Raw genomic sequence first — 22,912 nt, forward strand, 5'->3', positions numbered from 1 at the left:
AGTTAGCGAACTATAAAGGAGTGTGGTCTTGATGCACTCAGTTGAATAGAGCAGTTACGTTAGTTCTAATGGTAAAAACAGGACTGTGATTCTGCCGATATGAACCCCAAGTAAACACAATTGGAACTGTGGCCTACACTTTGATTAGGGCTATGTGAATTTACAGACTATGCAAATGTGTGGACCATAGAGTCCACGATCTTTGGAATCTATAGCCGCTGTGAATCTATGAGCCATATGCATCTGTGGGCTTTGTGAATCTATGGACTTTGTGAATCCATGAGCTATGTAAATGTGTGGGCTGTTTGAGTCTGTGGACTATGAAATCAATGGTCTTTGGAATCTATGGACTACCTTACTTTATGACCTGTGTGAATTAGTGGGTTTTCTGAATCTGTGGGCTTTGTAAATCTGTGAACTTTGAAAATCCCAATGCTATGTGAATATATGGCCTTTCTGAATTTGTGGATTATGTGAATTTATGAATTTATGGTCTATGCAAATCCGGAGGCCCTGTAAATCTACATTTTATGCAACTGTGAGCTAAATTAATCTGTGGGGTTTGTAAATCTGTGTGTAAAGGAAATCTATAAACTTTGAGAATCCCTGGGCTAGATGAATCTAAGGGCTTTCTGAATCTGTGGAATACGTAAATCTATGAATTTGTGGCCTATGTAAATCTGGAGGCCCTGTGCATCTACAGCTTATGAAACTGTGGGCTACGTGAATCTGTGGGCTTTGTAAATATGTGGGTAAGGGGAATCTATAAACTTTGAGAATCCCTGGACTAGATGAATCTAAGGGCTTTCTGAATCTGTGGATAACGTGAATCTATGAATTTATGGCCTATGCAAATCTGGAGGCCATGTGAATCTACAGCTTTTGAAACTGTGGGCTTTGTAAATCTGTGTGTAAAGAGAATCTATAAACTTTGAGAATCCTTGGGCTAGGTGAATCTATGGGCTTTCTGAACCTGCGGATTATGTGAATCTATGAATGTATGGTCTATGTCAGTGGTTCCCAACCTTTTGACTTCTGTAGACCCCCACTTTATCACTACTGGAACCCGGGGACCCCCACGGAATCATTTTATTAATCCGGGGACCTCCCTCCCCCCACTGAGTTATTACTGAAAGCTGTGGACGTAATCTGTTACTAATATTTAAGCAGTCGCAGACCCCCTGAGGAGGCTTCGCGGACTCCCAGGGGTCCCCAGACCCAGGGGTTGGGAACCACTGGTCTATGCAAATCTGAAGGCTTTGTGAAGGCTTTGTGAGTCTACGGCATTTGAATCTGTGTGCTACGTTAACCTGTGGACTTTATAAATATAAAGGGGTTTGTGAATCTATGAGCATGCTAATCTATGGGCTTTGTGAATCTATGAGCATGCTAATCTATGGGCTTTGTGAATCTATGAGCATGCTAATCTATGGGCTTTGTGAATCTATGAGCATACTAATCTATGGGCTTTGTGAATCTATGAGCATGCTAATCTATGGGCTTTGTGAATCTATGAGCATGCTAATCTATGGGTTTTGTGAATCTATGAGCATGCTAATCTATGGGCTTTGTGAATCTATGAGCATGCCTCTTGATCACTTGAAAAAACTTACCCGACATTTGACTTATTGTCTTTAGTAAATCACTGCTTCTCTTTTCAAATTGTCAGCCAGTTGCTTAGAATGAGTGGATAATAGAATGAAAGGGTGCCAGGCAGTGTGGGCAATAATGCAGTGATACCCTCTGGTGGCATCAAGGCAGCTCAGTGTTTCTGCTGCTATTAGGAGATTTGGCCCTGTCATAGCTTCTTGATTTGAAAAAGGTTTCAGGACTTCAGAATCAATTCTGTTGCAGTCACTCGGTTTGTTGACTTCTCCTTTGGGTCTTGGTTGGGGTACGGCTAGGAACTGGACAAAAACACCCTACATCTCAAGTCTGTCCCTAGTCATGTTTTTCCCAACATTAGTTTATTTAGTATCTGAAAGACTTGTTCTTACTTTATGATACCAATTACAAACCATGCTTATCTAATATAAAATAAATTCATTTATGTCCTTATGTTCTTATTACTTCATCACTTATTGCAGTTAATTAACAGGTACCTGTGTAAGATAGACGAGGATTAGGGCGAAGTAGGGAATGGTGATTAGGGATGGTAGCAATGAACAATAGGTACTGCAGGGCTGGGATGGGGTAGGGTTAGAAAGGGAATGGTGGTGGAAGAAGTTAGCGCAGACTAGATCAGGGTAAGGAAGGCAGTGGTGATCGGACGGACAGAGAGGCGTATACCATAGACAAGGAAGGCAGTGGTGGTCGGACAGAGAGGCGTATACCATAGGCAAGGAAGGCAGAGGTGATAGGACAGAGAGGCGTATACCATAGGTAAGGAAGGCAGTGGTGGTATACTATAGGCAAGGAAGGCAGTGGTGGTCGGGCAGAGAGGCGTATACCATAAGTAAGGAAGGCAGTGATGGTCAGACAGAGAGGCGTATACCATAGGCAAGGAAGGCAGTGGTGGTCGAACAGAGAGGCGTATACCATAGGCAAGGAAGGCAGTGGTGGTCGGACAGAGAGACGTATACCATAGGCAAGGAAGGCAGTGGTGGGCGGACAGAGAGGCATATACCATAAGTAAGGAAGGCAGTGATGGTCAGACAGAGAGGCGTATACCATAGGCAAGGAAGGCAGTGGTGGTCGAACAGAGAGGCGTATACCATAGGTAAGGAAGGCAGTGGTGGTCGGACAGAGAGGCGTATACCATAGGTAAGGAAGGCAGTGGTGGTTGGGCAGAGAGGCGTATACCATAGGTAAAGAAGGCAGTGGTGGTCAGACAGAGAGGCATATGCCATAGGTAAGGAAGGCAGTGGTGGTAGGGCAGAGAGGCGTATACCATAGGTAAGGAAGGCAGAGGTGGTTGGACAGAGAGGCGTATACCATAGGTAAGGAAGGCAGTGGTGGTAGGGCAGAGAGGCGTACACCATAGGCAAGGAAGGCAGTGGTGGTCGGACAGAGAGGCGTACACCATAGACAAGGAAGGCAGTGGTGGTCGGACAGAGAGGCGTACACCATAGGCAAGGAAGGCAGTGGTGGTCGGACAGAGAGGCGTATGCCATAGGCAAGGAAGGCAGTGGTGGTCGGACAGAGAGGCGTATACCATAGGTAAGGAAGGCAGTGGTGGTCGGACAGAGAGGCGTATACCATAGGCAAGGAAGGCAGTGGAGGTAGGACAGAGAGGCGTATACCATAGGCAAGGAAGGCAGTGGTGGTCAGGCAGAGAGGCGTATACCATAGGTAAGGAAGGCAGAGGTGGTCGGACAGAGAGGCGTATGCCATAGGTAAGGAAGGCAGTGGTGGTCAGACAGAGAGGTGTATACCATAGGAAAGGAAGGCAGTGGTGGTCGGACAGAGAGGCGTACACCATAGACAAGGAAGGCAGTGGTGGTCGGACAGAGAGGTGTATACCATAGGTAAGGAAGGCAGAGGTGGTCGGACAGAGAGGCGTACACCATAGGCAAGGAAGGCAGTGGTGGTCGGGCAGAGAGGCGTACACCATAGGCAAGGAAGGCAGTGGTGGTCGGACAGAGAGGCGTACACTATAGGTAAGGAAGGCAGCGGTGGTTGGACAGAGAGGCCCATACCATAGGTAAGGAAGACAGTGGTGGTAGGACAGAGAGGCGTATGCCATAGGCAAGGAAGGCAGAGGTGGTCGGACAGAGAGGCGTATACCATAGGTAAGGAAGGCAGTGGTGGTCGGGCAGAGAGGCGTATACCATAGGCAAGGAAGGCAGTGGTGGTCGGGCCTTGTTTTCATCTGAAAGTGTGCTGGGACCCTGCTAACCAGGCCCCAGGCCCAGTGTTCTTTCCCTAAACTGTACCTTTGTCTCCACAATTGGCACAACCCTGGCACTCAGGTAAGTCCCTTGTAACTGGTACCCCTGGTACCAAGGGCCCTGATGCCAGGGAAGGTCTCTAAGGGCTGCAGCATGTCTTATGCCACCATGGGGACCCCTCACTCAGCACATGCACACTGCCTCACAGCTTGTGTGTGCTGGTGGGGAGAAAATGACTAAGTCAACATGGCACTCCCCTCAGAGTGCCATGCCAACCTCACACTGCCTGTGGCATAGGTAAGTCACCCCTCTAGCAGGACTTACAACCCTAAGGCAGGGTGCACTATACCACAGGTGGGGGCATATGTGCATGAGCACTATGCCCCTACAGTGTCTAAGCAAAACCTTAGACATTGTAAGTGCAGGGTAGCCATAAGAGTATATGGTCTGGGAGTTTGTCAAGCACGAACTCCACAGCACCATGATGGCTACACTGAAAACAGGGAAGTTTGGTATCAAACTTCTCAGCACAATAAATGCACACTGATGCCAGTGTGCAATTTATTGTAACATACACCCCAGAGGGCATCTTAGAGATGCCCCCTGAATACCAACCCGACTTCTAGTGTAGGCTGACCAGTTTCTGCCAGCCTGCCACACACCAGACAAGTTGCTGGCCACATGGGGAGAGTGCCTTTGTCACTCTGTGGCCAGGAACAAAGCCTGTACTGGGTGGAGGTGCTTCTCAACTCCCCCTGCAGGAACTGTAACACCTGGCGGTGAGCCTCAAAGGCTCACCCCTTTTGTTACAGCGCCCCAGGGCATCCCAGCTAGTGGAGATGCCCGCCCCTCTGGCCACTGCCCCCACTTTTGGCCGCAAGGCTGGAGGAGATAATGAGAAAAACAAGGAGGAGTCACCCACCAGTCAGGACAGCCCCTAAGGTGTCCTGAGCTGAGGTGACCCCTGCCTTGAGAAATCCTCCATCTTGAGTTTGGAGGATTCCCCCAATAGGATTAGGGACGTGCCCCCCCCACCGGGAGGAGGCACAAGGAGGGTGTAGCCACCCTCAAGGACAGTAGCCATTGGCTATTGCCCTCCCAGACCTAAACACACCCCTAAATTCAGTATTTAGGGTCTCCCCAGATCCCAGGAAATCAGATTCCTGCAACCTGAAGAAACAAGAAGGACTGCTGACCTACAAGCCTGCAGAGAAGGAGGAAGACGACAACTGCTTTGGCCCCAGCCCTACCGGCCTGTCTCCAACTTCGAAAACCTGCTCCAGCGTTGCATCCGACAGGGAGTAGCGACCTCTGAAGCCTCAGAGGACTGCCCTGGACTAAAGGACCAAGAAACTCCCATGAACAGCGGCCGTGTTCAAAACCAGCTACTTATTTGCAACAAAGAAGCAACTTTCAAAGACTGCATGTTTCCCGCCTGAAGCGTGACACTTCACACTCTGCACCCGACGCCTCCGGCTCGAGATTCAGAGAACAAACACCTCAGGGAGGACTCCCCGGCGACTGTGAGCCCGTGAGTAACCAGAGACTACCCCCCTGCGCCCCCACAGCGAAGCCTGCAGAGAGAATCCAGAGGCTCCCCCTGACCGCGACTGCCTGCAACAAGGGACCCGACGCCTGGAAGCAACACTGCACCCGCAGCCCCCAGGACCTGAAGGAACCGAACTTCAACGCAAGAGTAACCCCCAGGCGACCCTCTGCCTAGCCCAGGTGGTGGCTGTCCCGAGAAGCCCCCCCTGTGCCTGCCTGCACCGCTAGAGTGACCCCCGGGCCCCTCCATTGTTTCCTACCTGAAACCCGACACCTGCTTTGCACACCGCACACGGCCGCCCCTGTGCCGCTGAGGGTGTGTTTTGTGTGCCTACTTGTGTCCCCCCCAGTGCTCTACAAAACCTTCCTGGTCTGCTCTCCGAGGACGCAGGTACTTACCTGCTGGCAGACTGGAACCCGAGCACCCCTGTTCTCCATAGGCGCCTATGTGTTTTGGGCACCTCTTTGACCTCTGCACCTGACCGGCCCTGAGCTGCTGGTGTGGTAACTTTGGGGTTGCCTTGAACCCCCATCAGTGGGCTACCTATGCCCCAGAACTGAGACTTGTAAATGTTTTACTTACCTCCTAATCTAACCTTTACTTACCTCCCCCAGGAACTGTTGTTTTTTGCACTGTGTCCACTTTGAAAAGAGCTTATTGCCATTTTTACAAAGACTGTATATGATATTGCTTTTATTCAAAGTTCCTAAAGTATCTAAGTGAAGTACCTTATATTTAAAGTGTTTAATGTAAATCTTGAACCTGTGGTTCTTAAAATAAACTAAGAAAAGATATTTTTCAATATAAAAACCTACTGACCTGGAGTAAGTCTTTGAGTGTGTGTTCCTCATTTATTGCCTGTGTGTGTACAACAAATGCTTAACACTACCCTCTGATAAGCCTACTGCTCGACCACACTACTACAAATAGAGCATTAGTATTATCTACGTTTGCCACTATCTTACCTCTAAGGGGAACCCTTGGACTCTGTGCACACTATTTCTTACTTTGAAATAGTATATACAGAGCCAACTTCCTACAGGTGACATTAAATTTAAGCCTAAAAATGGGCAGTTCTTGCTGTCAAAAGTGGTGCCTTCATTGAACACGAGCAGATACAAATTGCGGAGGGTTGGAAAAATACATATAGGCCCTCATTCTGACCTTGGCGGGCGGCGGAGGCCGCCCGCCAAAGTCCCGCCGTCAGGTTACCGTTCCGCGGTCGAAAGACCGCGGCGGTAATTCTGACTTTCCCGCTGGGCTGGCGGGCGGTCTCCTTCAGACCGCCAGCCAGCCCAGCGGGAAAGAGGCTTCCACGATGAAGCCGGCTCGGAATCGAGCCGGCGGAGTGGAAGCTGTGCGACGGGTGCAGTTGCACCCGTCGCGTATTTCACTGTCTGCGCAGCAGACAGTGAAATACATTTAGGGGACCTCTTACGGGGGCCCCTGCAATGCCCATGCCAGTGGCATGGGCACTGCAGGGGCCCCCAGGGGCCCCGCGACCCCCCCTACCGCCATCCGGATCTCGGCGGTCCGACCGCCGGGATCTGGATGGCGGTAGGGGGGGTCAGAATCCCCGCGGCGGTGCAGCAAGCTGCGCCGCCGCGGAGGATTCAATGGGGCCGCGGTACACTGGCGGGACCCCGCCAGTGGTGCCGGTCCGACCGCGGCTTTACCGCCGCGGTCGGAATCCCCATTGAAGCACCGCCGGCTTGTCGGCGGTGCTCCCGCGGTCCTCCGCCCTGGCGGTCAAAGACCGCCAGGGTCAGAATGAGGGCCATAATGTCAATTAACCTGTTATGACTTTCAATCTTTTAAAAAAAGGAAAATGCCTTAAGTAAACTCTATAGATCGTCAGCTTTACATGCGTCCTTCACTGACAAGATGTGCACACCGCAGCTGTCGCCACAACCCTCAGGCTCCTGGGCCATCTAGCAGCCCTGGCTCCACCTCCACAGGCAGCTCCTGCCTCTCTGCTTCCCCTCCTCCACAGGCAGCTCCTGCCGCTCTGTCTCTACTCCTCCACAAGCTGCTCCTGCCTCCCCTCCTCCACAGGCTGCTCCTGCCCTGCTGGCCCTGGGTCTCTGCCTCCACAGGCAGCTCCTGCCTCTCTGTCTCTACTCCTCCACAAGCTGCTCCTGCCTCCCCTCCTCCACAGGCTGCTCCTGCCCTGCAGGCCCTGGGACTCTGCCTCCACATGCTGCTCCTGCCTCTCTGCCTTCCCTCATCCACAGGCTGCTCCTGCCTTTCTGCCTCCCCTCCTCCACATGCTGCTCCTGCCTCTCTGCCTCCCCTCCTCCACAGGCTGCTCCTGCCCTGCTGGCCCTGGGTCTCTGCCTCCACATGCTGCTCCTGCCTCTCTGCCTCCCCTCCTCCACAGGCTGCTCCTGCCTCTCTGCCTCCCCTCCTCCACAGGCTGCTTCCGCCTCTCTGCCTCCCCTCCTCCACAGGCTGCTCCTGCCCTGCTGGCCCTGGGTCTCTGCCTCCACATGCTGCTCCTGCCTCTCTGCCTCCCCTCCTCCACAGGCTGCTCCTGCCTCTCTGCCTCCCCTCCTCCACAGGCTGCTCCTGCCCTGCTTCTACACCTCCACAGGCTGCCCCTGCCCTGCTGGCCCTGGGTCTCTGCCTCCACATGCTGCTCCTGCCTCTCTGCCTCCCCTCCTCCACAGGCTGCTCCTGCCCTGCTGGCCCTGGGTCTCTGCCTCCACATGCTGCTCCTGCCTCTCTGCCTCCCCTCCTCCAAAGGCTGCTCCTGCCTCTCTGCCTCCCCTCCTCCACAGGCTGCTCCTGCCTCTCTGCCTCCCCTCCTCCACAGGCTGCTCCTGCCGTGCTGGCCCTGGGTCTCTGCCTCCACATGCTGCTCCTGCCTCTCTGCCTTCCCTCATCCACAGGCTGCTCCTGCCTCTCTGCCTCCCCTCCTCCACAGGCTGCTCCTGCCTCTCTGCCTCCCCTCCTCCACAGGCTGCTCCTGCCCTGCTTCTACACCTCCACAGGCTGCCCCTGCCCTGCTGGCCCTGGGTCTCTGCCTCCACATGCTGCTCCTGCCTCTCTGCCTCCCCTCCTCCACAGGCTGCTTCCGCCTCTCTGCCTCCCCTCCTCCACAGGCAGCTCCTGCCCTGCTGGCCCTGGGTCTCTGCCTCCGCATGCTGCTCCTGCCTCTCTGCCTCCCCTCCTCCACAGGCTGCCCCTGCCCTGCTGGCCCTGGGTCTCTGCCTCCACATGCTGATCCTGCCTCTCTACCTCCCCTCCTCCACAGGCTGCTCCTGCGTCTCTGCCTCCCCTCCTCCACAGGCTGCTCCTGCCTCTCTGCCTCCCCTCCTCCACAGGCTGCTCCTGCCCTGCTGGCCCTGGGTCTCTGCCTCCACATGCTGCTCCTGCCTCTCTGCCTCTCTGCCTCCCCTCCTCCACAGGCTGCTCCTGCCTCTCTGCCTCCCCTCCTCCACAGGCTGCTCCTGCCTCTCTGCCTCCCCTCCCTCCCCTCCTCCACAGGCTGCTTCCGCCTCTCTGCCTCCCTTCCTCCACAGGCTGCTCCTGCCCTGCTGGCCCTGGGTCTCTGCCTCCACATGCTGCTCCTGCCTCTCCTCCTCCACAGGCTGCTCTGCCTCCCCTCCTCCACAGGCTGCTCCTGCCGTGCTGGCCCTGGGTCTCTGCCTCCACATGCTGCTCCTGCCTCTCTGCCTTCCCTCATCCACAGGCTGCTCCTGCCTCTCTGCCTCCCCTCCTCCACAGGCTGCTCCTGCCTCTCTGCCTCCCCTCCTCCACAGGCTGCTCCTGCCCTGCTTCTACACCTCCACAGGCTGCCCCTGCCCTGCTGGCCCTGGGTCTCTGCCTCCACATGCTGCTCCTGCCTCTCTGCCTCCCCTCCTCCACAGGCTGCTTCCGCCTCTCTGCCTCCCCTCCTCCACAGGTGGCTCCTGCCCTGCTGGCCCTGGGTCTCTGCCTCCGCATGCTGCTCCTGCCTCTCTGCCTCCCCTCCTCCACAGGCTGCCCCTGCCCTGCTGGCCCTGGGTCTCTGCCTCCACATGCTGATCCTGCCTCTCTGCCTCCCCTCCTCCACAGGCTGCTCCTGCGTCTCTGCCTCCCCTCCTCCACAGGCTGCTCCTGCCTCTCTGCCTCCCCTCCTCCACAGGCTGCTCCTGCCCTGCTGGCCCTGGGTCTCTGCCTCCACATGCTGCTCCTGCCTCTCTGCCTCTCTGCCTCCCCTCCTCCACAGGCTGCTCCTGCCTCTCTGCCTCCCCTCCTCCACAGGCTGCTCCTGCCTCTCTGCCTCCCCTCCCTCCCCTCCTCCACAGGCTGCTTCCGCCTCTCTGCCTCCCTTCCTCCACAGGCTGCTCCTGCCCTGCTGGCCCTGGGTCTCTGCCTCCACATGCTGCTCCTGCCTCTCCTCCTCCACAGGCTGCTCTGCCTCCCCTCCTCCACAGGCTGCTCCTGCCCTGCTGGCCCTGGGTCTCTGCCTCCACATGCTGCTCCTGCCTCTCTGCCTTCCCTCATCCACAGGCTGCTCCTGCCTCTCTGCCTCCCCTCCTCCACAGGCTGCTCCTGCCTCTCTGCCTCCCCTCCTCCACAGGCTGCTCCTGCCCTGCTTCTACACCTCCACAGGCTGCCCCTGCCCTGCTGGCCCTGGGTCTCTGCCTCCACATGCTGCTCCTGCCTCTCTGCCTCCCCTCCTCCACAGGCTGCTCCTGCGTCTCTGCCTCCCCTCCTCCACAGGCTGCTCCTGCCTCTCTGCCTCCCCTCCTCCACAGGCTGCTCCTGCCCTGCTGGCCCTGGGTCTCTGCCTCCACATGCTGCTCCTGCCTCTCTGCCTCCCCTCCTCCACAGGCTGCTCCTGCGTCTCTGCCTCCCCTCCTCCACATGCTGCTCCTGCCTCTCTGCCTTCCCTCAGCCACAGGCTGCTCCTGCCTCTCTGCCACCCCTCCTCCACAGGCTGCTCCTGCCTCTCTGCCTCCCCTCCTCCACAGGCTGCTCCTGCCCTGCTTCTACACCTCCACAGGCTGCCCCTGCCCTGCTGGCCCTGGGTCTCTGCCTCCACATGCTGCTCCTGCCTCTCTGCCTCTCTGCCTCCCCTCCTCCACAGGCTGCTCCTGCCTCTCTGCCTCCCCTCCTCCACAGGCTGCTCCTGCCTCTCTGCCTCCCCTCCTCCACAGGCTGCTCCTGCCTCTCTGCCTCCCCTCCTCCACAGGCTGCTTCCGCCTCTCTGCCTCCCCTCCTCCACAGGCTGCTCCTGCCCTGCTGGCCCTGGGTCTCTGCCTCCACATGCTGCTCCTGCCTCTCCTCCTCCACAGGCTGCTCTGCCTCCCCTCCTCCACAGGCTGCTCCTGCCCTGCTGGCCCTGGGTCTCTGCCTCCACATGCTGCTCCTGCCTCTCTGCCTTGCCTCATCCACAGGCTGCTCCTGCCTCTCTGCCTCCCCTCCTCCACAGGCTGCTCCTGCCTCTCTGCCTCCCCTCCTCCACAGGCTGCTCCTGCCCTGCTTCTACACCTCCACAGGCTGCCCCTGCCCTGCTGGCCCTGGGTCTCTGCCTCCACATGCTGCTCCTGCCTCCCCTCCTCCACAGGCTGCTTCCGCCTCTCTGCCTCCCCTCCTCCACAGGTGGCTCCTGCCCTGCTGGCCCTGGGTCTCTGCCTCCGCATGCTGCTCCTGCCTCTCTGCCTCCCCTCCTCCACAGGCTGCCCCTGCCCTGCTGGCCCTGGGTCTCTGCCTCCACATGCTGCTCCTGCCTCCCCTCCTCCACAGGCTGCTTCCGCCTCTCTGCCTCCCCTCCTCCACAGGTGGCTCCTGCCCTGCTGGCCCTGGGTCTCTGCCTCCGAATGCTGCTCCTGCCTCTCTGCCTCCCCTCCTCCACAGGCTGCCCCTGCCCTGCTGGCCCTGGGTCTCTGCCTCCACATGCTGCTCCTGCCTCTCTGCCTCCCCTCCTCCACAGGCTGCTCCTGCCTCTCTGCCTCCCCTCCTCCACAGGCTGCTCCTGCCTCTCTGCCTCCCCTCCTCCACAGGCTGCTCCTGCCTCTCTGCCTCCCCTCCTCCACAGGCTGCTCCTGCCCTGCTGGCCCTGGGTCTCTGCCTCCACATGCTGCTCCTGCCTCTCCTCCTCCACAGGCTGCTCTGCCTCCCCTCCTCCACAGGCAGCTCCTGCCTCTCTGCCTCCCCTCCTCCACAGGCAGCTCCTGCCTCTCTGTCTCTCCTCCTCCACAGGCTGCTCCTGCCCTGCTGGCCCTCGGTCTCTGCCTCTACATGCTACTCCTGCCTCTCCTCCTCCACAGGCTGCTCCTGCCTCTCTGCCTCCCCTCCTCCACAGGCTGCTCCTGCCCTGCTGGCCCTGGGTCTCTGCCTCCACAGGCTGCTCCTGCCTCTCTGCCTCCCCTCCTCCACAGGCTGCTCCTGCCCTGCTGGCCCTGGGTCTCTGCCTCCACATGCTGCTCCTGCCTCTCTGCCTCCCCTCCTCCACAGGCTGCTCCTGCCTCTCTGCCTCCCCTCCTCCACAGGCTGCTTCCGCCTCTCTGCCTCCCCTCCTCCACAGGCTGCTCCGGCCCTGCTGGGCCTGGGTCTCTGCCTCCACATGCTGCTCCTGCCTCTCCTCCTTCACAGGCTGCTCTGCCTCCCCTCCTCCACAGGCTGCTTCCGCCTCTCTGCCTCCCCTCCTCCACAGGCGGCTCCTGCCCTGCTGGCCCTGGGCCTCTGCCTCCGCATGCTGCTCCTGCCTCTCTGCCTCCCCTCCTCCACAGGCTGCCGCTGCCCCTGCCCTGCTGGCCCTTGGTCTCTGCCTCCACATGCTGCTCCTGCCTCTCTGCCTCCCCTCCTCCACAGGCTGCTCCTGCCTCTCTGCCTCCCCTCCTCCACAGGCTGCTCCTGCCCTGCTTCTACACCTCCACAGGCTGCCCCTGCCCTGGTGGCCCTGGGTCTCTGCCTCCACATGCTGCTCCTGCCTCTCTGCCTCCCCTCCTCCACAGGCTGCTTCCGCCTCTCTGCCTCCCCTCCTCCACAGGCTGCTCCTGCCTCTCTGCCTCCCCTCCTCCACGGGCTGCTCCTGCCCTCCTGGCCCTGGGTCTCTGCCTCCACAGGCTGCTCCTGCCTCTCTGCCTCCCCTCCTCCACAGGCTGCTCCTGCCCTGCTGGCCCTGGGTCTCTGCCTCCACATGCTGCTCCTGCCTCTCTGCCTCCCCTCCTCCACAGGCTGCTCCTGCCTCTCTGCCTCCCCTCCTCCACAGGCTGCTTCTGCCTCTCTGCCTCCCCTCCTCCACAGGCTGCTCCTGCCCTGCTGGGCCTGGGTCTCTGCCTCCACATGCTGCTCCTGCCTCTCTGCCTCCCCTCCTCCACAGGCTGCTCCTGCCTCTCTGCCTCCCCTCCTCCACAGGCTGCTCCTGCCCTGCTTCTACACCTCCACAGGCTGCCCCTGCCCTGCTGGCCCTGGGTCTCTGCCTCCACATGCTGCTCCTGCCTCTCTGCCTCCCCTCCTCCACAGGCTGCTCCTGCCCTGCTGGCCCTGGGTCTCTGCCTCCACATGCTGCTCCTGCCTCTCTGCCTCCCCTCCTCCACAGGCTGCTCCTGCCTCTCTGCCTCCCCTCCTCCACAGGCTGCTCCTGCCTCTCTGCCTCCCCTCCTCCACAGGCTGCTCCTGCCCTGCTTCTACACCTACACAGGCTGCCCCTGCCTTGCTTCTACACCTCCACATGCTGCTCCTGCCTCTCCTCCTCCACAGGCTGCTCTGCCTCCCCTCCTCCACAGGCTGCTCCTGCCTCTCTGCCTCCCCTCCTCCACAGGCTGCTCCTGCCCTGCTTCTACACCTCCACAGGCTGCCCCTGCCTTGCTTCTACACCTCCACAGGCTGCCCCTGCCCTGCTGGCTGTGGGTCTCTGCCTCCACAGGCTGCTCCTGCCTCTCCTCCTCCACAGGCTGCTCCTGCCTCTCCTCCTCCACAGGCTGCTCTGCCTCTCCTCCTCCACAGTCTGCTTCTGCTCTGCTTCTCTGAGTCCACACGCCAATCCTACCTCTCCTGCTTTGCCATCTTCCCAGGCTATCTCTGCCCATCTCCTGAACCACCCTATGCTGCTTCAGCCATCTTCTGCATGTTCCTGGGCTTCACCCCTTCCCCAGCTGTCTACAGATGCAGCCCCAGCAAACACACAGCTTCACCTCCTGCCCTGACCTGGCACCTCTCATTTACCAATCTACCCCACGTCTCCACCCCTGTCACATGTGTAACTCCCAACCATCCTACTGCACTCAGGGTAAACACCCTTCTGATCTTCTCCCTAACACTTCCCATTGTCACAGGCTCTCCCAGACCACTGATTCGCTGGATGAAGGATGGGGCGGAGCTTTCTGGCAGCCACTCAGGAATCAAGCAGCTGGAGGATGGATCCCTAGTCATTGACGCAGCCTTGCCCAATCACAGCGGTGACTTCATCTGCACAGCAACCAATGAGGTGGGATCTGCCAGGAAGAGAACCCGGCTTGTAATCTATGGTGAGTAGTTGCTTGGAGGTTTTGTCTGGAGTGTGGATAATCCCTAAGTGTTTCCATCCTTGTGAATTACACCATTGCTTACTAATATACAGTAAACACCCAGGGGCATATTTACAAGTGGTTTGCGCTGCTGGTGCGTTCATTTTTCTGACGCACTGGCGGCTCATTGTGGCTTTTCCTGTCCTTGTAGATATGGTGTAAGACAATGCAGCGCAAGTCGTTCTGTTGCCTTATAGTGCATCATGGAGATGTACCATGGGCGTTCCAGTAAGTGTTCCCACGCAACACCCATGGGTTTTGACGCATTCCCAGATTTACAAGAATCTGTAACCTGTGAATACATCAAAACTGTACGCCTCCCCAGGGCTGGCGCAATGAGGAGAAATATCTTTATTTCTCCTCTTTTTTTCCTCTTTAGATGTGCGCTGCATTCTGCAGCACACATAGGAAGAGTAAGAAGCCTCTATGGATTGTTTTTGTGCAGGCAGGGGCAGGAAGCTGCAAACAATCCTGCCAAAAATGCAGACATCCTTGCGCCATGGTGCAAGGGTGCCTGTGTTGGCGCAAAGCAGCAATTTGTGTGCCAGTGCAGGGGAAGATGACAGAAGCACCGTATCTTATAAATACAGTGGATTCATGCGCATTAAATTTGGCGTAGGGTTTAGATCCAAGAAAGGTCCTACTCAAGTGTGTTGTAGGGGAACTGGAGGCACACATTACTGAAGGTACAGATCACACCCAGGTACTTATAGAAAGGAATAAGAGTTCATAAGTCCTTAGCAGCGGGCAGGGTACCTACAGTTAAGTCATTTTGTTGACAATATCACAAGAGGTAGCTTGGGCCTCAGGGCTTGAACAGCAGTGTGGCCATAATTCGGATCACATCGAACATCGAGGACAAAATTATAATAGATGGCTGTTGGGGGGGGGTCCAGATGGTATAATTGGCAACCCTGTGATGTCACTGGGGGTCACACTGTGCTTGACATCACTTCCTCTACCCCTGGGAGTGTGGTGAATTGAACCCCAAGCTTACAAACTACTTGTACTTGAGGATTCTTTGAACCTGTGTTAGGTAGTAAAATTATTCACTCAGGCCAAACCTGGGTTTTCGTAAAATGAGTTTCTTACGAGTTTTTCGTGGTTTCATAGATACACACGACCAAGCAGTTATGTCCTGAATTAATTGTCCTGAAGTTTTAAATCTCACATTTAAGGTACTGCAACAAATTTGTGAAATTGTTTGGTTTTAAATTGTCTTAAGTTGGTGACTTGTTTCTTGTCCGATGTGCATCAACGAGGCTAAGGAGACTACGGTAGGAAGCTGTGTTCCTAAGCGCCTTCACAGTTTTTCACTATACGCAGAGAGTGAGACGTCATGGGGATTACATGAAACAATGAAACTTTCATAATGAAGCAGGTCTGACTCTGTAAAGTGTGACACCTGGCTTGTAAACTCTGAGTTTATGTTGCTGTCCTGCTTTTAAGGGCTACTTTGCAGCAACAGTATATTTTCAAGTACTTGTGATACCCAAGAATGTTCCCAAAGCCCTCTTTAAAGTGAGATAATGTTTCAAAGCTTTTGAAAACAGTGAAATAACATGCTGAGAATGCCACAGGAAGGTGTCTTGACACGTCCATGCTCTGTGGGCGACACATTCATTGCAGCGTAAGATGTTGAAGCATTTCCTAAAAGTAAATAAGGACTTTATTCCCAAAGCTGCACATCTCATTATGGTTCTAAGATATTTTTGATGTATAACCCAGTTTCCTAAAATTGACGCGTGATATCCATGGAGGGAGAGATGACAGCTCACGCAATAAGGTTGCAGGTCTTTGCCCAATGAAATATTGACTGGTTTCTTAGGGCCTTTGCTATTTTGGGTGAAAGACGCCCTCTCTTTTTGGAGTCGCTGGCACAAGTTACAAGATGGGGCAAGTAGGGTTCCAATCGTGTCATCAATTGGTCTATGCTTGTTTGTTTCTGTTGTACTTTGAGAAATGCTGTCTTTCGTACGTGGGGTGACCATTTACGAATCAAGGACATTTTCGTGGGTTTGTGGCGGAAAGGGTCAAGTGTTGGGTATTTTTTCTTTTTCCTTTTTTATATTTTGTGTCCAAGTAGCCGAGCTCCTGGACTTACCATTTCCTTTTATGCTCTATTTTTATCCTCTTTTAGGACTGCTTCATGTATGGAGTATTGCCCTCCGAACAGGAGTCAGCGGAAAAGCAGTCGTCAGTATTCTCCCTCGTCAGTTGGGGGGGGTCTGGCCTGAACGCTGCTCCGCGGGGAGTCGTGCCCTAACCCTGCCCTGTATTCATAGCTTCTTTCATGAAGGGGGGTGATGCCACTGTTGCTCTTTTCTAGAGGAGAAATCTGTCTGTTTTGTTTCCATTGAGAGCCTCTTTCCTCAGGACAGGGTCAGTTTGAGTTTTATGGCATTTTCATGGACTGTAGCAGCTGGTCGGATATGAGTAGCCTAAAATTGCAAATGTGTCAAATATAATGTAATTGTAATTTGGGCAACAGAGGTGGATGCAAACATACTAAGCCTGCAATTTGAAAACAAACATACTTAGCATGCAATTTGAAAACAAACATACTATGGTGCAATTCGAAAACAAAAATGCTAAGCCTGCAATTTGAAAACAAAAATACTAAGCCTGCAATTTGAAAACAAAAATACTAAGGTGCAATTTGAAAACAAACACACAGAGCCTGCAATTTGAAAACAAACATACTAGGATGCAATTTGAAAACAAACGTGCTACGCCTGCAATTTGAAAACAAACACACTAAGCCTGCAATTTGAAAACAAACACACTAAGCCTGCAATTTGAAAACAAACACACTATGCCTGCATTTTGAAAACAAACATACTAAGGTGCAATTTGAAAACAAACGTGCTACGCCTGCAATTTGAAAACAAACACATGGAGCCTGCAATTTGAAAACAAACATACTAAGATGCAATTTGAAAAAAAAGTGCTACGCCTGCAATTTGAAAACAAACACATTATGCCTGCAGTTTGAAAACAAATATACTAAGGTGGTCATTAAGAAGTTGGCGGTGTGGCCCGCCATGCCGGCGGTGGTGGGTAAAACCGCCAGCCGGCATGGCGGGCCACACCGCCACATAAAGAACCCCATGAGGGCTGCCATCGGCAGCCCTCACTTACCGCCAGGCTGCCTCCGACAGGCAGCCTGGTGGCGGTCGGAAACATTATCCGACAGGGCAGCGGTGCTACCCCTCGGATAATGATTCCTCAGCCACCAACCTTTCCCTGGCGGGTTTCCCCAGGGAAAGCCTGGCGGAAGGGGTGCACCGGGGCACCCCTGGGGGCCCCTGCACTGCCCATGCACTTGACATGAGCAGTGCAGGGGCCCCAGTGCAGTGCCCCGTCGCACAAGTCACTGCCCAATTTTCGGGCAGTGATCTGCGCGACGGGTGCAGCTGCACCCTCCGCACAGAGGCATTGGCGGCGGCTCCATGTGGATCCGCCGTCAATATCCCGGCCGGCCCATAGGAATGTTCCTAATACTGCCGGCAGGGATCCGGGGACGCTGGCGGTCAGTGTTTTGACCGCTAGCATGAACACGGCGGTTGCGACCGCCGTGTTCATAATGAGGGCCTAAGCCTGCAATTTGAAAACAAACATACTAAGCTTGCAATTTGAAAACAAACATACGGAGCCTGCAATTTGAAAACAAACATACGGAGCCTGCAATTTGAAAACAAACATACAGAGCCTGCACTTTGAAAACAAACATACGGAGCCTGCAGTTTGAAAACAAACACACTAAGCCTGCAATTTGAAAACAAACATACTAAGCTTGCAATTTGAAAACAAACATACGGAGCCTGCACTTTGAAAACAAACATACGGAGCCTGCAGTTTGAAAACAAACACACTAAGCCTGCAATTTGAAAACAAATATACTAACCCTGCACTCCGAAAACTTTTAGGACAACAAAAAGGTAAGTTGAAGTGCCTAAAAGGTACATTGTGAACAACAAATAGTTTTCCGGCTCGCAGTTTACGGTTTGAAAATCACTTTGATTCGGACAGAGGAGCGGGTGTGAAACGGTCACAATGCAACATCCAAACCAATATATACGTGGTCTGATGCAGATTTTCTGGTTGCCGACAGATAATTGGATGCCGATACCCGAAAGTGGAGAGTGATCACTGAGGGCCAATTATTCATTTTGTGAATGCCAACCGATGGCATTAGGGAGGGCAGATGTGCTCCTGGAACATCATTCACGGAATGCCTTTTTTATATTTTTGATTGCAGCCGTTGCTTAATAGACAGCTGCTGCAATAAAAATACAGTAGGTGTTTTGCGAAGGTAAGGATCGAAATTTGCTGCCCCTGCATTCCCCGGACATTCCGTAGGTTTTAAAATTGGTTTCTTGTCTCATTAATATTAATGAGGTATTATAATATGAATGTTTCTGAACGGTAATTTTGTGGTACAGGGCATTAGTATGTTGCATCGCAAAATGAAATTCTGATGGATACTCCTAACCACAGATTCCTCACTTTAGAATACTCCCAGGCGCCAGACTGGATCCGGAAAACATTTCTTCAGCAGTGCTCCCGCACGCCGCCAGGCGGCACCGTACGGCTCCCCACCGCCTAAGAAGTGACAGAACAAAGCTGCATATAAGTGCCATCATCCTATCTCTTCCGAAATATATCCAGAGCTCTGCTCCCAGTTTCATCAGCCCTTTAACAACTTCTAAAAATGAATTTCAGTGTGTTAAGGGAACGATTTCCCAACCCCAAACTACAGATTTAAATCATGCAGAAAGTAGATGTCTATCACAGACTCACACAAGGCGTGTCTCTGGTGTCTGGGCTCGGGACATGACTCGATGTTGTGCAACAAATTTGCCCTCATGCACCAGAAGGCTACCTGGGATTTGGGAGGCAAAGCTATACATCGATGATCACAAAAATAAGGTGTGGCCTATGTGTAAGTCCTGCTCATGCTTCGGTTTGTGGGTGTGGACTCGGTACCGCCCCTGAGGCCGTTCCTTTAAGATCTGAACATCACACTCAAAGTTCTCTGGTAAGCCGAATTCAAAGTCCAAGAATAATCAAATCCCATCCAGTCACTCAGAATCCAAAGGGAAGGTGCAAGAACATCATGATGTGTCATTCACCGTTGAGGTCTCCAGTCGCAGATCTGATTCCTCAACTAATCCGGGTAAGCCTCGAGTTTCCGAGGCTACGACAAACCCACAGCAGATGGAAACCTTCAAGGAGGCTATGCTGCAGATTTGTGGCACATTTTCATCTCCCTCTGGCACACCTTTGGGCCCCAAGGAACCACATGTGCCCTCAGTTGGGTTCCAGCTGGTGAGCGCGTCCTCAGCACCATCGGACCCCTTTGGAGTCTCTACTGGCCCGGTACCGGCTTCTGCTTCAGCACCAGGACCTGTGTCAGTCCCTCACTCTTCAAAGCCACCAGCGCCCGAAGAGGATCCAGCACTGGTACCGATGTCTGACACTTCAGTTCAATCTCGACCGATGTCACGCTATACGGTTACAAGCTCACACACGGTTGTCATGCACCCGAACTCTGAACCAGTGTCTGTACATACATACCATCAGAGGCGCCATTATCTTTTTGGCTCTAATTCGGATCAAGAGACAGCCCAACATGTAGATAATGATTGGGGTGATGGGGCTGGTATTCCCCCACCTCACCACAAAGCCTTTTACTTGGATGTGCAATAACCAAGTGGCCATGACACCTTCTGAGGCAGAGCTTGACTTGCCATGAATGGAAGAGGTTTCCTCCTTGGAGGTGAGGGTCCGGAGGGCAGCTGAGGTTGTGCAGCTGCCCTTAGTCGAGGCTGAAACATTTATCTTGACAGAAATTTTGCAGCCTGGGCCTGTCACTTCTGACCCTTGTTCCTTTTTAATGAGGCTGTCACCGATACCTTGATGACCACATTGTCAAAGCCCTGTTCTTGCCCACTGGTGAACAGGCAGATGGCCAAGCATTACAGGCCGGCTCCTGGTGACCCGGATTTTATTCCTAAACATCCTGCTCCAGAGATCCTTGAGGTTTAGGCTTCAACTAGTAAAGTGAATTCTCAGATGTTCCTCATAGCTCCTCCAGACAGGCAATCCAAGAGGACTGAGGCTTTTGGCAAGCATATTTTTCCTCCGCCAGTCTGGCATCATGGTGAGTTAATTCTTTTTGGTTGCTGGTTCATTACACACATGCCCTCTGGGATATGGCCACTCAGATGCTGCTGGCAGTCCCAGAAAACCTTATTGTCTTTTTAGCTTTAACAATTTATAATGGACAAGGCAAATATGTTATCTGCACTAGACCAGACAATACTGACTTTCTTCGGAGGGCAGTTGGTAAGAGTGTTGTACTTTGTCAACACACGTGAATGCATGCCACAGGGTGTTCGCGTGAAGTACAGGCCTCCCTCATGGATATGCCTTTTGATGGGACACTTTTTTACAGTGAGGAGACAGACTGGAGGGCTTTGAAGATATTAGTGCCATGGTGCCCTCCTTGGGTCTGTTTGCTAACCAGTACAGCAGTTACCCCAGTCCTTTCGCGGCAACTGACTGTGTTTGATCTGCCTTCTGAAGTGGTGGGCGTCATTCTCGTCACTTTTCGCCCTGCCACGAAATCCGTTTACGGCAGGCACTGGTGTGGTGTTCATGGGATTGACTCCTTAGAAGCAAAGGTCTCGGACATTCTTCCGTTTATCTCATCTGTGGACCAGCAAGACCTTGAGTGGGCACATTTAAACATTGTCAGCCATTTGCTCTTTCCATGTTGACTAGACCAAATGTCCTTGTTTAAGTCACCTGTGATGCAATTTATTAAAGCTTTGAGACACGTTCCCTTCCAAGCCCTTTGTAATTCCTCAATGGGACCTTAACTTGGTCTTAATCTTTCTCTTAAATAATCTTTGGAGTCAATACAAAGTTGTCTGCTGAGTCTCCTGACTTTGAAGACTGTCTTCCTCTTTCACAATTAGGTCAGCTCATCACCTCAGTGAACTCCAGGGACTTTCAGTCACCCACCCAACATCACCTCTTATCCTAGACAAGTTAACGGTGAGGACTTGCAACATTCTTGCCGAAAGTCATAACTCCCTTCCACATTGGGAAGTTCTGCACTCTGTCTGCATTCACTGCTTCTCCTCATCTTAAAAGAGGAGGAGAGTTGCCATCTGCTGGACTCCCAAAAGGGTTTTAAGCTTTATATTGATCGCACTCAGGGGTGGCGGTCAGCCTTTTCAGGTCTCCTCGGGGGCAAAGAAAGGGAAGGCTGTGCTGGAGAGGACCCCGTTGAGTTAGATAGGCTTCTGCATCAAGAGATGCTGCCCCCAGGAGGTCTGAGAGCCCGTTCTTCCAAGGCTAAGGCTGCTACTACGGCGTTGGCTCTTGGAGTGCCTGTCCTTGACATCTGCCAGGCTGTGACATGTGCATCACTACATAAGGTCACAAAGCACTTCTACCTTGACAGCCATGTTCATCAGGGAAGGGCAGTTGGCCAGCTTGAACTCCATCTGTGGAGGTAGTGCTTTGGTATCTATTCTAAGGAAAAGGAACTGCAGTTAGAAGTGTCCACCATGAGAACAAGTTATTTACCTTCAGAAACAATCTTTCTGCTGGATACTCTAACTGCAGATTCCTCACTGCCCTCCCTCCCTCCAGGTCTGTGTAGTGGCCTTTTTTTAACCATTTTAAAAGGTCCCAAGTTCATATTCTCTACATTGGTACCAGCAATTGCTCACACTCTGCGTCTGAGGGTGCAGAAAAGGTAAAAACATGAAACTTGCATCAGTTCAGAGGGGCAGCACTTGAATGCTGCTGCACCCTGTCACTTTTAGGATCACAGAGACAATGGCACCACCTAGTGGAGCATGGCAGCACTGCTGATGAAAGGTTTCCAGATGCAGTCTGGCACCTACAGAGTATTCTAAGGTGAGGTTAGATAGAATGTCAACCAGAACGAGCATTACCAAAGGTAAGTAAAATAACTGATTGCTTTTCAACACAAACTTTGTTACATCGGTTCATTTTCTATCAATTTGTCACTTTTCAGATCCTCTCGTGTTATATATATCCTGATCTTAAAGCATGTCCTGTGGGTGCTGCACGGGTTGCTTGCAGCATACAGCTTGTACCTGGATCTCACCTGGGGTCACTCACAGTGCAAGTCTGCAGCACTGATGCTGTTTTTATTACACTCTTGTTTAGTGGTGAACTATATTCCCCCCATCCATGTGCCCCGTCCGGTTACGGAGCAGTTGGTTCACTTGCATCCTTTCTCAGTCTGTGAGGGTTGCTGAGTGTTGCAAACTGTGTTCTGCCCACTTATCACCCTTGTATGTTTTGCTTTTGACTACCTGTTTTTTGGTCTTTTCCTGTCATCTTTACCTGAGTGTCCCTTATGGTAAACTCAGCCACCAGTGTCCATCTTTTAAAATAAGGCTACTGTGCGCTTAGGGTAAGAGACTCTGGGCTGGTTACATGTTACATGTGAACACGTGAGCTATCATGTACACACGTTCACAGGTTGCACATATGGGGTTACCATGTTGCTCAGCCCGATATCTGTGCCCAGGTAGTCTATCACAGAAGAGACCTTTCAGGGATTGGTGCTGATCTGGGGTAGGCGTTATAGTGTGGGAGGCTATTCATAGTGTCGGTCTGTAGTATTTACTGAAACTCTGTGGTGCTTAATTGAATTACACGTTATAGGTAAATCTGCAGTAAAGTACAGTTTTGTGGGACTTAGACCTACAGGGTCCAGCAAGGTATCTTTCTAGGGATAAACATGTATCCCGAGTGTAGAGCCACAGTTCCTGACTGTAGGAAGTTGGCTCTGTATGCACTATTTCAAAGTAAGGAATAGTATGCACAGAGTCCAAGGGTTCCCCTTAGAGGTAAGATAGTGGCAAAAAGAGATAATACTAATGCTCTATTTTGTGGTAGTGTGGTCGAGCAGTAGGCTTATCAAAGGAGTAGTCTTAAGCATTTGTTGTACACACACAAACAATAAATGAGGAACACAC

The 22,912-nt window shown here is 53.3% G+C and overlaps 1 protein-coding gene across 2 annotated transcripts in view; it reads left to right on the forward strand.

Annotated features, from left to right (window-relative positions):
• HMCN2 (hemicentin 2) overlaps positions 1-22,912 on the forward strand; it is an 816,728-nt gene that overhangs the window by 361,230 nt on the left and 432,586 nt on the right. For both annotated transcript variants that reach the window (XM_069237054.1, XM_069237056.1), the window contains exon 26: positions 13,650-13,841. In XM_069237054.1, coding sequence (XP_069093155.1) covers positions 13,650-13,841 — 192 coding nt within the window. The remainder of the gene's footprint in view (positions 1-13,649; positions 13,842-22,912) is intronic.

This window comes from Pleurodeles waltl, chromosome 6 (genome assembly GCF_031143425.1).
Source record: "Pleurodeles waltl isolate 20211129_DDA chromosome 6, aPleWal1.hap1.20221129, whole genome shotgun sequence".
In the NCBI taxonomy this organism is placed as follows: Eukaryota; Metazoa; Chordata; class Amphibia; order Caudata; family Salamandridae; genus Pleurodeles; species Pleurodeles waltl.